At 33.1% G+C, this 16,172-nt stretch overlaps 1 protein-coding gene across 2 annotated transcripts in view; it reads right to left on the bottom strand.

The window, feature by feature from the left end:
* The window catches only part of CDH18 (cadherin 18), a 310,963-nt gene extending 298,800 nt beyond the window's left edge, over positions 1–12,163 (bottom strand). For both annotated transcript variants that reach the window (XM_026506724.4, XM_057312395.1), the window contains exon 1: positions 11,687–12,163. In XM_026506724.4, the coding sequence (XP_026362509.3) occupies positions 11,687–11,914 (228 nt within the window). In that variant the 5' untranslated portion in view covers positions 11,915–12,163. The remainder of the gene's footprint in view (positions 1–11,686) is intronic.
* Between the last annotated feature and the right edge of the window lie 4,009 nt (positions 12,164–16,172).

The following is a 16,172-nucleotide window of genomic DNA, read 5'->3' on the forward strand; positions in this document are numbered from 1 at the left end:
TCAACTTAGAAGATTTGTATGCTAGAAATAAATTTGACAGAAATTATATCAAATAGAAATTTCAGAAAGAAACAACAAATGAGGAAATAAAAAATACAAAAACAACATATACTATAGTTCTATAATTAAGTATAAAAATCTAAATAATTATACAAGTACTGATTCTACACTGCTGTGGGTTGAATTTTGTACCAGCAAAATTTGTATGTTGAAAGTCTAACCCCCAATACTTTTTTTTAGAGTCAGGGTCTTTACAGAGCTAATTAAGTTAAAATGAAGTCATTAGGTGGACTCTAATTTGACTGATGTTCTTATGAAAAGGGGAAATTTGGACACAGAGATGGATATACATGAAAAATGCCATATGAACATGAACACAGATATCTACAAGCCAAGGAAAATGGTGTCTTTCCTCAGAAACCACAGGAGGAATCAACCCTGACAACATCTTGATTTCGGACTTCTAGCCTCTAGGATGGTGAGGCAACAACTTTCTGTTGTTTAAACCACTCAGTTTAGAGTTCTGTATAATGGCAACCCTATTTAATTAATATACAGACTGAAAGAAATAGAAAGCCAGATAAAGAAAAATAATCAAGCCTAGACACTTCAGTGCATGTATAGGCCACAAAAAATACAGTGATAATCTTGAAATCAACCTAAGCAAAAGAGGAAATTAAAAATGAAATAGATTTCTCATCAAAAATAGAATTCACCATACAATATATCTTTAATAAAATAATGGAAAAACTCATCATAGAATCTCATACACACAAAATAATAATTCAGTAAAAAAAAATAAAAAAATAAAAAAAAGCTTTTACTACTCACATGCTAAATAGAAAATAAATAAATGATTGTATATAAGCAATAAGAAATCAAACCAGAAGGAAAAAGAAGGGTAGAAGCAATGGAAAACATTGATATTGGTGAATCTGAATAAATCCAAGCAAAATCTAATGTTTAAATAATTTTCAATCACGAAAAATCTAGAAAGTATTTTTTAATGAGGAAAAAGATATTAGACAAATATTATATGAAAAGTAGAAAGCAAAGAGTGTTTAAACATCCTAAATTATTTTTATTGTTTAGATTACTGTAAAGGTATCAACTTTAAACTTTATAAAGTCAATCAGTTAACCAAAATAGAAGAGCGCACAGGCAGTAATTTCTCTGAAATCTGCTGTAGCAACATTTTTCTTTTTTTTCTTCTTTCCCTTTCCTCTTTCTTTCTTTCTTTCTTTCTTTCTTTCTCTTTCTTTCTTTCTTTCTTTCTTTCTTTCTTTTTCTTTCTCTCTCTCTCTTTCTTTCTTTCTTTCTTTCTTTCTTTCTCTCTTTCTTTTGGAGAGAGAGAGAGTGAGCAGAAGGTGGGGGGGAGAGGGAGAGAGAGAATCTTAAGCAGGCTTCAGGTCCACACAAAGCCTGATGTGGGGCTCGATCTCATGACTCTGTGATCATAACCTGAGCCCAAATCAAGAGTGAGATGCTTAACTGACCGAGCCACCCAGGCACCCTGATAGCAAAATTTTTCTGGATGTGTCTTCTCAGGGAAGGGAAGTAAAAGCAAAAATAAACTACTTTGACTGAGCCACCCAGGCACCCTGATAGCAAAATTTTTCTAGATATGTCTTCTCAGGCAAGAGAAGTAAAAGCAAAAAAAAAAAAAAAACTAAAAAACAAAAAAACCTATTTGGACTACATCAAAATACAAAGCTTCTGCACGCCAAAGGAAACAATCAACAAAATAAAAGGCAATCTACTGAATGGGAGAAGATATTTGCAAATAACATATACAATAAAGGGTTGGTATCCAAAATATATAAAGAACTTATACAACTCAACACCCTAATAACAAATAATCCAATTAAAAATGGGCAGGAGACTAGAACAGACATTTCTCCAAAGAAGAAAACACAGATGGCCAACAGGCACATGAAAAGATGCTCAAGATTACCCAACATTTGCCTCAACATGGATGGGAGCTAGGAGATAATACTAAGTGAAATAAGTCAATCAGAGAAAGACAATTATCATATGGTTTCACTCATTTGTGGAACATAAGGAATAGCAGGGAGATTGGTAGGAGAAGGAGGGGAAAAATGAAGGCAGGGGGTGGTAAACAGAGGGGGAAATGAACCACAAGAGACTATGGACTCTGGGAAACAAACTGAGGGTTTTAGAGGGAAGGCGGTGGGGGAATGGGTCAGCCCAGTGATGGGTATTAAGGAAGGCACATGTTGCATGGAGCACTGGGTATTATACACAAACAATGAATAATGGAACACTACATCAAAAACTAATGATGTACTGTATGGTGACTAACATATCATAATAAAAAAAAAAGAAAGAAAATATGCTCAACATACTCATCATCAGGGAAATGGAAATCAACACCATAAGATATCACCTTACACATGTCAGAATGGCTAACATCAAAAACACAAGAAACAAGTGTTCACAAGGATGTGGAGAAAAAGGAACTCTTTCATACTGTTGTTGCCAATGCAAACTGGTATAGCCACTGTGGAAAACAATATGAAGGTGCCTTGAATGTCAAAAAGAGAACTACCCTATTATGTGGTAATTGCACTACTGAGTATTTACCCAAAGAATGCAAAAACACTATTTAAAAGGGATACATGACCCTGATATTTATAGCAGTGTTATTTACAATAGCCAAATAAAGGAAGGAGCCCAAGTGTCCACTGACTGATGAATGGATAAAGAATAACTGGTCTATATCTATATCTTTATTTAACTATATCTATGTATCTGTCTATCTATATATATGTGCACACATGATGGAATATTACTCAGCCATAAAAAAGAATGAAATCTTGCCATTTGCAAAGACATGGATGGACCTAGAGAGTATTATGCTAAGTGAAATAAATCAGTCAGAGAAAGACAAATACTATATGATTTCATTCATATGTGGAATGTAAGAAACAAAACAAAGGAGCCAAGGAGAGAGAGCAAGCTAGAGACAAACCAAGAAACAGACTCTTAACTATAGAGAACAAATTGATGGTTGATTTATTAAAAGCAACAAACACATAGAAGATAAGGAATTTTAGTAAAATAAAGGAGCTAAGAAATCACCTTGCCAAATCTTTCAAGTAATAGAAAGCAATGATGCTCAGGGGCGCCTGGGTGGCATAGCGGTTAAGCGTCTGCCTTTGGCTCAGGGCGTGATCCCGGCGTTATGGGATTGAGCCCCACATCAGGCTTCTCCACTATGAGCCTGCTTCTTCCTCTCCCACTCCCCCTGCCTGTGTTCCCTCTCTCGCTGGCTGTCTCTATCTCTGTCAAATAAATAAATAAAATCTTAAAAAAAAAAAAGAAAGAAAGAAAGCAATGATGCTCAGAACAGTTAAGTGACCTCTTCTTGGTGGAGGAGGTGGATGGTGGGTTGGGTGAAATAGGTGATGGGGATTAAAGAGTACACTTGTCATGATGAGCACTGAGTAATCTATAGAACTGTTGAATCACTATATTGTACCCTTGAAACTAATACACACTGTTAACTACACTGGAATTAAAATTAAAAAATCAAGTATATGAGAAAGAAATGGGACAGTTATATTTCAGAAGTACATTGAACCCAAAATCAGATTCATATTATAACTTCCATGGATGGTTGACCATTTTTCCTTTTGGGCCCCCTTTTCAATTAAAATGATAAAATCTGTTTATAATTATATTGATATAAAGACTAATGTAATACAGCCTGAATGATATTTATTTTCATATTTTCTTCTGATTTGAAAATGCATTAGAACATTTTCTGGGCCCTTTAAGTATCATGAACCCTATTGATGATGCCAACTATAACTAATAGACAATTTAGCCCTGGCGAAAATTGTTTCTAGGCATTGCCAAAGCTCTCAGGGATGAAAGTCACCTCTGGTTTAGCACCACTGATACACACACACACACACACACACACACACACACACACAGATGGATATGTTTATATAGCAATATAAAGTTCACAATGTGAATAAATATAAATGTCATGGCCATGGCATATGTATTTTGACCTTTAAAAAATTGTCAGTGTAACATTAAGAAATGCATTAATTAACTTAAACATTTTTAAGTTATATTTAAATAAAATATTACATATTCTCTAAAAATGTAATTAACCTTAATGAAATCTGACTTCTTAAAAAAAAAGATTCTAAATCTCTACAAATTAAATGAAATATACACCAAATCAAAATCCTCTTTCATGCATCCAATTTCTTGTAGAACTTGATCTAACTAGTTAAATTTCCATGATAATTATTTGAAAAGTTCCATATCCATATAGAACTGTGTGTCATAATTAATTTCACATGACATCATGCCATCACATTGTCATCTGTATAAAATTCAAATGTCATGTTTTGATACACGAAGTTTTCCATTTCAAGGAAGTTATGTTAAAAATGTTCATACAATTATCATCTTGACAATATTAGATGACAATTGGGACCTTTCCCTGCTGCACACTTAATTCTTAATTCAGAACTCATAATGACATTAAAGATATCATACATTCTTTTCTGAAAAGCTTGAACCTTCCCTATCCTTTCTACGTGATTTATTCCCTTTTTAACCTCAAAATCATTTATTTAATTTGAAACTACAGCATTTCATATTAAAAGAGATTTGAAGGTTCTCTTTTAAAGAAAGAAAAAATATAGAATGATGGCAGTAATAGTGATGATGAGAGAAGAATTTCATGCACTGTTTATTAGAAACTGATTCTCATTAAAGAATCAGATACCTTACAATTCCTTCTTTGGCACTGCCATTACTAATCCTGTGAACAAGTGGTCACTTAACTGTTTTGAGCATTGTTGCTTTCTATTACTTGAAAAATTTGGCAATATGGTTTCTTAGCTCCTTTATTTTACTAAAATTCCTTGCTTAGCTTCTACTTGTTTGTTGTTCTTATTAAAGCAGTTTGAGAATAATTGTATAATCTATACTCATCTATTCAGGGTAGGATGCAGATAAGGAGGGGAGAGAGTGGTAGAATTTCAGTAACTAAAATCTTAACAGATGTAAGCAATAGCTTCTACATGTTATGGTTTATATCTAGAAAAACTTCTAATAGTTATAAACAGAGCAGATACACCATAAATGTAGGAAAGGGAAGATGGAGAATATAATTCATTTGCTTATTCTGAAAAATTCTGTGTTTTCATTAACCTTTATTATAAAATGTACCTTTAATATCAATAGAGCCCTACACCTAAATATAAAATTGTGAATAAATTAAATATCTTAGCCTAAAATGCATTGCTAAGTAGAAACACACTTTTTAGTCTCTTACCTCTTATTTATGATTTTTGTTCTATTCTCCTTAATTATCAAAAAATGCAATGCAAAAAATATCCACTTACAGATATCCCGGAAAACCAGAGTTTCCTTTATTTTTTATATAAGAATGCCTGGCTAGCTAAAGAAGTAACCTTCTATAATGTTATTCAAATGAAAATAATACATATTTATGTAGCAAAGCATATAGCTAATCACGAGCAGTTACCACTGGAAATATATGAGGCCTATTGCAAGCAGTTGTGCAGTAACAGACATTATTTGCAATGCATATTTTTAGGTAAATTCTACCAATTACATATGTTTAAATATTTCTAATATAAACTAGTTAGAGTCAATACACTTTGCAATTACAACCTACACATTTAGGGTACAATCTATTAGGAAACATGACACAGACATAAAACAGCCAATAGCAAGTAGCTAAAAACCAGAAATTCAAATGTATTCTAAGTTATAATTTCTGGTCTCTAAGGTAAGCATTTCCACTTTCACACCATTTTTTAAATTTAATAAGTAATATTTTCTAATATACATGATAAACTATATATGTTAAGGCCTGAAGAATGTATTTTTATCTACTGTCACTAATTCTGAACACCAATAACCTCAAATTTCAGAAGACTCCAAGTCAAATGCAAATATGGTTTAGTCAAGGGGCACCTGGGTGGCTCAGTTGGTTGAGCGTCTGCCTTTGGCTCAGATCAGGAGGGGGTCTCTGGGATTGAGCCCCACATTGGGCTCCTTGCTCAATGGGGAGTCTGCTTCTCCCTCTTCCTCTGCCCCATCCCCCACTCACGTTCTCTCTCTCACTCTCTCTCTCTCTCAAATAAATCAATAAAATCTTTAAAAAATACATGGTTTAGTCAAAGAATGCTAGGACTTCCTTGTCTCTCTGATTCTAGCCATTCAGACAGGTGAAATGAAATATTGCCTTATGTCTGTCAGAATGGCTAGAATCAAAAAGAAAAGAATAGCAAGTGTTGGTAAGGATTTGTAGAAAAAGGAAACCTCCTGCACTATTGGTGGGGATGTAAACTGGCGCAGTCACTGTGGAAAAGAGTATGGAGATTCCCCAAAAAATTTAAAAAAGAATGACCATATGATCCAGTAATTACACTAGTAGGTATTTACCCAAAGAAAGCAAAAACACTAATTCAAAGAGATACATGCACTCCTCTGTTTATTCAGCATTATTTACAATAGCAAGGATATGGAAGCAGTTCAAGTGGTTGATGAATAAATGGGTAAGGAAGATGTGGTCTATGTACGAAGGAATATTAGTCATAAAAATTGAGATCTTGCCATGTGCAACAACATGGGTGGACCTAGACGGTATAATGCAAGTGAAATAAGTAAAACAGAGAAAGACAAATACCATATGTTTTCTCTCATATATGGAATTAAAAAAAAATGAACAAAGAAAAAAGAGATCAACAAACAAATGAAGAAGTGACAAATACATATTGAGAACAAACTGGTAGTTGACAGAAGAGAGGTAGATGACAGGATGTGTAAAATAAAGGGTGAGTTGTTTTTTTTTTTTTTAATATTTTACTTATTTACTTGAGAGAAAGAGCGAGAGAGCAAGCCGGGGGAGAGGCAGGGGGAAAGGAGAAGCAGGTTCCCCAACAACCAGGAAGCCCAACATGGGACTTGATCTCAGAACCCCAGGATCATGACCTGAGCCAAAGGCAGATGCTTAACCATCTGAGCCACCAAGGTGCCCCATAAAATAAAGGGTATTAGGAGTACTCTTGTCATGATGAGCACTGAGTAATGCATAGAACCATTGAATCGTTATATTGTAAAACTAAAATTAGTATAACACTATATGTTAATTTTACATCAACAAAGAAAATATTGAGGGAAAAACCAAAGAACAACAACAACAAAATACCAGGAATTACTATGTTAAAATTATACATTTTTATAAAGCAGAAATTATAAACAAAGTTTAAAGACAAATGGCAACTGTGAAAAAACTATTGATAATTTATATCATTGGTGAGGAATTATTGCACCTATTATATAAAGAACTATTAGTATTGATAAGTTAAAGAGTCTAATAAAAGAATATAATATCAAGAGACATGAACAGTTAGTTAAAAAAATATCTGTATCCCTCAAATATGAAATGATGGCCAATTTCACTCATAAAAAGAGAAATATAAATTAAAAGTACACAAAAATACTATTTTTCACCTATTATATTTGCAAAATTCCAAGTTTTACAATCCTATTATTGGCAATGCTGTAGAGAAACAGTCACGTTTCTACATTAGGGAATGAAGTACAAAATACTACAGTACCTATGGAGGGGAATCTAGTAATATCTATCAAAAGTAAAGATTTATTGATCTGAATCGGAATCTCACTTTTGGAAATTTCTCCTACAGACATACCTATATGTACGTTAAATGTCTGTAGAAGAACACTCATTATATAATTTTATGAAATAGCAGCAAAGAACAACAATAAAAATTAAAACACCAGAGTTAATAAACATTCATTAAAATATCTAGGGGGGAGTGGTACCCCAGTGAAAATGGTGAAGTCAAAAATCTCACCATTTGAAAATTTCAAAATTTTCAAAAACTCTCTCCCTTATAAAAGCAATTATTAGTGAGATTTTTGTTTTAATAATTCCGAATAATTATCACAACCATTAACATGGCTATAAAAGTTTATAGCTCATGGAGCACTTTCCATGAATTACCATTTGATCATTACAACAGGCACTGAGATAGATACTGTATGTGTCAAGGTGAAGTAGTCTAGAACTTGCTTCTGAAGCATTGACAGTACACCAGTGAGGCAGACATCTTAACTAGGAGCTCACAAACATTTCCTGCAAATGCCATTAATAAATATGTTACAACTTTGGGTAACTTACATTCTCTGGCCACCTCTTTACTCTAACATTGTAGCTTGACAGTAGCCATATACAATACATATATGCATAAGTGTGGCTGTATTTTAAAAAAACACATTAGTCATGGAAACTGAAATTTGAATTTCATATAATTTCCATATGTCACAAAAATTATTTTTAAACAATTCAAGAATTTAAAAATGAAAACAAACAACCCAAAACTCGTTTAGTATGTAGGCAATACCCAAATGTGCACAGGCTGAATTTGGCACACAGACCATAGTTTAACTGACTTAACTGACCCATGATCTAAACCATAAACTAAACTTTATAGTTGGATTAGTATCAGGCATATTCAACAGTGTTTCTCAGTTTTACCTTTAAGGTAACAGAAATACAGGGAATTAAAGAGACTTGCCAGCTATAATACAGATAATAAGCAGAGAAGCTATAACTCAACCCTAGCTCTTTACTTACTAATCATTGGTATCTCATGAAGAATATGAGATCTAAATGAGTCTACTCCAATGACAGGTGTTTGTGGATGGCATAAATTTTAGAATTTGTGTGATAGCTTATATAAAATTATATCCTCAGCTATAATGGGGATTAATTCAGCACTGGTCATGTAAAAATCAAGTTTTTTTACATGATTTTTGGAAAAGAAAAAATGCTTTAATATTATAATGACATTACTATCTAATTTGTTCTAGGAAGAAAGGACTTACTTTCTAACCAGTGTGTTATTATATTTTTCCTATCTTAATCCTTCAAATATTTAAAAAAATTCTTTAAGTCCATGAGATATATAAAAAGGTCTTTAATAATTCCATGAGATCAAATACATGAAATATATCCATGCCAGTTTTGTTATTTGATCTTTCATGGCCATTACCATCAGGAAGAAAAATGGTTTATCAGTTTTATATATATACCTGCATATATACATGTAAAATTATATGTATGTATAATGTGTATATATATTATTCATGTATTTGTATAGTTGTACTATTCACCATTAGAAATAGCTCTAGGATCATGGTCTTAGCCACATACAAACACCTTAGTAGTGAACAGTATATATTGACTACTCTCAACAAAATAAATGTCTTCATAACAATCCAATCATTGACTAAGAAAACACTAAAAAATTATAAGAAATATATGAGAAGTTGGTATGTATCAAAACTATTTAGGGGCTTGAGCCCTAATCAAAAGCCCAATTAAAGTTGTTTTATAATGTGAAACATAACTGCAGATATACAGAATTATAATCAAGAACTCAAGGATAATTTAAAATAAATTTACATAATACATCTATAAAATACTATTTTAATACAAAAACTGCATTGCATGACTGCTAATTATTTCTACTGACAAAACTGCTGTCATTTCTGTGGCAGAAAAGGTCTAAGTCGATAATTTTCAGTTCTTTGGAGGAGTTCTTTTTCATGCTCATAGTAATTGTAATGATTCTATTTTTTATCTATAAGAGCTAAGAAAATACATAGCTGGTTCCTTATGAATGCATTTGTAAGTGTGAAATATAAATTCACTTCTTGAACAAATTAAAATAAAGGGGGAAAAGGCGTTATTTTAAGCACATATGGATTGAACTTTGTAGTCTTTAAAAAAATCAGTTATGTTTTTATGCATGTATATAATAATAGGTGAGTGGAAAGAATCTATGCAATCAAGTCCCAATTTCTCATAAAGAAAGATTAGAATAGAGTAGAAAGATTGAGTGGATGAGGTCAGATAGTGAATAAGAGAACCACATCCTCAGGTATGACCCTTTATATTTGTCCACTGATACTATAAACAATAGAACAGATACCAATTTCTACAGAACCTCCACAAACATGAACAACTTCATAGACCTCCACCCCTGCCTGGTGAGTAACAAGCTCTCAACCATATGTTCATTGGCACTCAAGCCCAGAAAGAATGTTTGAAATTAATTTACCTGTTACAGCTTCTTTTACCAAACAAGATGATGCAAGAGGAAATGGAAGTTGTCTGATCTGTTCCTTTCCAGCAATTTTTTTTTCAGTTAGATTGAAATGACAAGAAATATACATCACAGAATATTTATAAAAATAAAATATGTTTTCCTTTTGGTATACACCGAAAGGGGGGAGATTTTTTGTTTCTTATTTTTCTTTTTTTCAAGGATAATAAATTACTATAGAAAAGTATTTTGAAATTCATAAGCAAAATAACTTTCAAGTAATTCAGTATATTTTTATTTCAGCACTTTTGTTTCCATTTACTTTATGGAATACTTTGTGGGAAAAAAAAGGAAATGATGAAGATGAGTTGCTTCGTCTCATTTTAATATGCATATAAGAAAATGATAGAATTGTTTCAGATCTTTTTTACTACCACATTCTGACTCTGCAGCTCCTGCTGGCTCTGGAAAATACAGCTGCAACCCAGTGCCTCCCTGTTGGATGAGGAGTAAGCAGATGGCTTGTGATCCTGCACTGCCTACACATGAGGGAAGCACCATGGCTTGGATGGAGTACTTTTTTTTTTTTTTTTTTTTTGTACTAGCAGTGCTAAAGTGCAAATAAACAGTCAAGCAGGGAGATGGAAATCACTGAACCTGCAGTCATAGAGATTCTACTTCTGTGCTTACTGTTTCTCCCAGAGGTACTGAACAAACCTAAATGGCTGCTTCCAATGATCCGTAATTCATCAGAAGGTCTCTCCATCTCCCACTCTAGTCTCTACCCTGGAGCCTACATGACACATGGCTAAGCTGTCCCTTATTACTGAGCACACAATTTCCTAACGGGTTTGATAAGCCATTAAATTGTCTTGTATTTTCGAGAGAAAGGGAAATTGGTCTGAAGTTACTGATTATCTTATCAACTTCCTTCTTTTGGAATGTTAACAAAATCTGTACATCTTGTATATATTGAATGTATATTTAAAATACACCAGCATTTTTAGGGAAATTAATTTGGGGAATTGAAGAAAAATATACATGTGTTTTTGAAAGATGACTTAAGTTCAAATACAATTTCTGTAACTATTAATAAAAATAAATCAGATGTCACAAAAAAGTGTGCTCTTTTTGCTTCATGTGACTTAGCAATAGATTAAAACATGTAAATATCAATGCACCAATAAACAACTTTGTGAATTCCAATATAACTTCATGGTAATAAAGAAAAAATTACTCAATTGTGTGTTCAATTAAATATTTCCATTCTATACAAAAGAATGTAAACAGTAATACACTGGTGAAGAACATTCAGTCCAGCGTGGATGGACTAATGTTTATGGAGAGATGACATGACTGGTAAAGTTCATTTTTTTTTAACGGTCATTATTTTAAACCATTTAGTATAAGTAATAGTATTCTATAGCATATTTCATTCTACTTTCCATGTTTTTTCAAAACCAACCAACCCCACTCTATTCTTACCCCATAATTTCTTAGAATAGGAAAAAAAAGTAACAAAAACTTACTTTTCCAACATACTGAGGATCTGGTCCCATATGTTCTTCTAAAACGAAGAACTGATTCCAAACCCATCCCCGTTTGGGACGATGGTGGACTTCGGTTTCACTTTCAATATGTTTGGTCTGGTTTCTGGTCACCTTGATGGAGCTGTGGTGAGCAGTTCCATAACACCTCTGCACAAAACAGAGACACACTAGGACTGGACAGATGGAAGATGTGCTCGTAATTTTCATTGTAAGATAGCTTTCCAGTTCACAGTCTCCTTTCTTTTCCTTGTTAGTTATAAATGCTTAGTGTGCATTCAAGAGAGACGCCAGAGCATCTTTTGAAAGGACAGTCCAAAGTAAATTGTTTAGCGTGTCCATGATTTAACTGCCCATCAGGGAAAGGTCAGACTACATTTACATCCTGAACCACTTGGAGAATCAAAGCTGTAGTTGTCTGATTCCAAATTTTCACAGTAAGTGAACACGGACAACCATTTTCTACCTAATGGAAAGAGAAAAAAATGATATATATTACAAAACATGGTAAATTTAAGTATTTGATCTGAACGCAAATTATACTGTTTTGTAGTATGATGCTGATAAGTAAAGAATATATACAAATTCTCTTGGAAATGCATGTAAACATGCATTTACATAGTCATGCATAAGCCTGCATACTGCATACATTTTTATAAGGACCTCCTTATCTGTACTGTTCTCATTATTTAAAAACAAATTTATAATATATATATATATATTTGTATTCTAAAAGAATTTATATATTTGAATATTTGTGCATATATATGTATATATGCATATTTGTATATTTATACATGAGTGTGTATATAAAATCCTTTGAAACAACAGAAATGCAGCCCTAGGAAGTGCAGAAATGCTCAGAAACTTAACCATGAGTATTTGCACATGTATAATATGATCTCTTACAATATGTGATCTATTAGGCACTCCATAGTAAGTGTAAATTTTGTTTGCTTTTGGGTTTATTTTGTTTTTTTGTTAAATGTGATTCAAATTTACAACACATTCTATACTTGGACTACATGCTACATGTGACTCACTGTACTTCAACAAAATACTCAAAATACTTTAGGATTGAAAAACCGTCATAGATCAATCAAGTAGGTACTTGAATTGCTTAGAAAGTACAATAGAAGAAAATAACGCACAGCAGAAAAGAAGGTGGCTGAAAAAAAAGTATGCAATTTAAAATAACTCCATACATGGGGATCAGATTGGTACAGCTGAATATGAGTGAGAGAGCATCAACTGGCTGAATTATAGCTTGATTGGATTTTGAAAGGCCTGAAGATAATCCTCTAGGGTGTGGTCTTCACATATCGGTAAAACAGATTTCAAGCTAGGGGATAATATTACACATAATTCTAGCAGCTATGTAAAGAAACGTAAAAGGAACAAAAGAATGGTGGCAAAAAGAGCAGGAGGAGATGCTTTGATTTTTAAATAAGAAATACTGAAGACTTGGACTTAGATTTTAGTACAATTGGACAATATAGCAAAACTTAGGAAACATTTCTGGAAGGGAAGAGACAGGAGAAGAGAAAAAAAATTGACCCAATTGATAGACCGGTGATGGGTAGTAAGGAGGGCACATATTGCATGGTGCACTGGGTGTTATACACAACTAATGAATCATCGAGCCTTACATCGAAAACCGGGGATGTACTGTATGGTGACTAACATAATATAATAAAAAATCATTATTAAAAAAAAAAAAAAGTTGACCCAATTATTAGCTTATAAAAAACATGAAACTGTGTAGCAAATTTTGCTGTATTTTTATATGTGTGATTTATTTACTTTTTTAAAGATTTTATTTATTTATTTGACAGAGAGAAAGAGCACAAAACGGGGGAGTGGCAGGCAGAGAGGGAGGGAGAAGCAGGCTCTCCACTGAGCAGGGAGCCTGATGAGGGACTTGATCCCAGCTCCTGGGATCATGACCTGCGCAGAAGGTAGACGCTTAACCAACTAAACCACCCAGGCACCCCTATGTGTGTGTTTTAATATGTGTTTAGAAAAAAAAAAATTGGATTCAAGATTATGGCTGCTCTAGCTAGTAAAAATATTAGATGAATCACTTTCTTATTTGATAAAATTCACCCCTGTACACCAATGCAAACTGAAATGTAGACTGAATGAATTACAAGGTGGATGACATGATGATATAAAGATTTAACAAACTGAACATAAATAAGTAGCCATAGGATAATTCTTTCACACAATTGAGAAAAATATTTATAACAGGTAGGGAATGAAAAAAAATCTCACATGAGAATTAGATTTTGGTGCTTTTCTCTATCGGTACCTCTCCCCATAAATTACGGTTAATAGTTATGCTTTCTGGGGCGCCTGGGTGGCACAGCGGTTAAGCATCTGCCTTCGGCTCAGGGCGTGATCCCGGCGTTGTGGGATCGAGCCCCACATCAGGCTCCTCCGCTATAAGCCTGCTTCTTCCTCTCCCACTCCCCCTGCTTGTGTTCCCTCTCTCGCTGTCTGTCTCTATCTCTGTCAAATAAATAAATAAAATCTTTAAAAAAAAAAAGTTATGCTTTCTTACCATTTGTGCAAGAATTGTATTGGATTAGAACTAGGATTTAATTTTAATTATCTGGTAAATATAACTTGAAGTTTGCAATATTTTATGGAAGCAAAGATAAATATTTCACTGATTAAAACTAAAAATGACTCAAAACCTCTATTTTTTTCTTTTAATTTGTTTTTACTTTTTTTTGATGGGCCAAAAACCTTAAGAGACATCTCATCATAGAAGATATACAAATAACAAAGAAGCATAAGAAAAGATAGTCTATATCACATGCCATCAGGCAAATGCAAATTCAAACAATGATAAGATACCCTACATACCTATTATAATGGTAAAAATCTGGAACACTGACAATATCAATATTTATGAGGATGAAGAGCAACAGGAATTCTCATTCATGAGTGGTGGGAATGCAAAATAGCAATACTTTGGAAGTTCATTTGGTGAACATACTCTTACCACACAACCAACAATTGTACTTCTTGCTATTTACCCCAAAGAGTTGAAAACTTATGTCTACACAAAAACCCGCCTGCAAATACTTAAAGCAACTTTGTTCATAATTGCCAAAACTTGGAAGACCAAGATGTCCTTCAGTAGGTGAATTCATAAATAAACTGTGGTCCAACCAGACAGTGGAATATTCTTCAGCACTACAAGGAAATGAGCTATCAAATCATGAAAAGACATGGAGGTAACTTAAATGCATATGACTAAATGAAAGAAGTCAATCTAACGTATTTTTAAAAAATACCATTGTAGCTGTAACATGAGAGCCCTGGAAAGAAAGTCAGAATAAACCAGGTTTTCTTTCCTTTTTTTCCCAACAATGTACTTAGTGTACAAACGTATGAATTATCTAATTTCTTTGAGTCTCAATTTTCTCATTTACCAAAATTTGTGGTTTGAATAATTGATTTTAATATTCTTTCCAGTCTAATAAATTATTTGGATAATTTTATATATTTTTTTATGTACCAACAGATAATTTTCAAGTCACAGATTTCAAAAAAGAAACTTTACTCGTTCTTCTTAGAAGTCAAGTTGATGAATATATAGAAGGTGATATCTTAATACTTTCACACCATTTGGTGTGATTTTTAAATGAAATTAACATCTTTGCCCTTTATACTAAGTTGTTTAACAAAGCATAATTCATGAGTGAAGGTGAAGAAAGTGGTTTTTGTAATGCATTACAGATATGCAGAATGAGTGTGTTCTTTATAGTATTGATCTTGTCTGGCATTTCAAAAATATATAAATGCATTTTAATCTACAAATGTGTCTTTAGAATCTCTACTATGGTAATTATAAAGTGATAAGGCTCTGGGGAATGAAAGAACAAATGTAAATATTACTACTGTACTTTTATAAGTAATTTCATTTACTTTGAGAAGACAGAACTCCAAATATAAAAAGCTGCTCTACTTCAAAAAATCCATCCCTGCATAGGTTAGAAAGAATTAAAACACAAATTATAATAAAATATTGAGACTGACACAGTAGAAATATGTTGCAGACATCTGCCATTTTCTGATTAAGTAGCACTCAAACACCTTTCTGACTTTCATGGAACAATCCAATATAGGAACTCTGATAAACAGAGCCCTTTCACCTCTGAACACTTAGGGATCTGACACTTTCTTCTTACAACCTTTTAGTTAGAATTTATACCTATGACATATGCATGTTAATTATATGCTCCAGCACCCTGAAACAAATGATGGATGAATGGAGAGACAATTGAGAAATTTTTCACAGTGGTGGTCAGGTCCTCAAGGTCCGGGATGTAGTGGATGTGAATCTAGCAGCCTTGTGGGGAGTCCAGTGGCAGATGCATGAATTAAGAAGCATTCTAGCTACACAGTTTCAGCGGTGAGTACATGACATTGTTTCTTACTACCTAACTTTTGGTTC

This window comes from Ursus arctos, unplaced genomic scaffold, assembly GCF_023065955.2.
Source record: "Ursus arctos isolate Adak ecotype North America unplaced genomic scaffold, UrsArc2.0 scaffold_15, whole genome shotgun sequence".
Taxonomy (NCBI): domain Eukaryota; kingdom Metazoa; phylum Chordata; class Mammalia; order Carnivora; family Ursidae; genus Ursus; species Ursus arctos.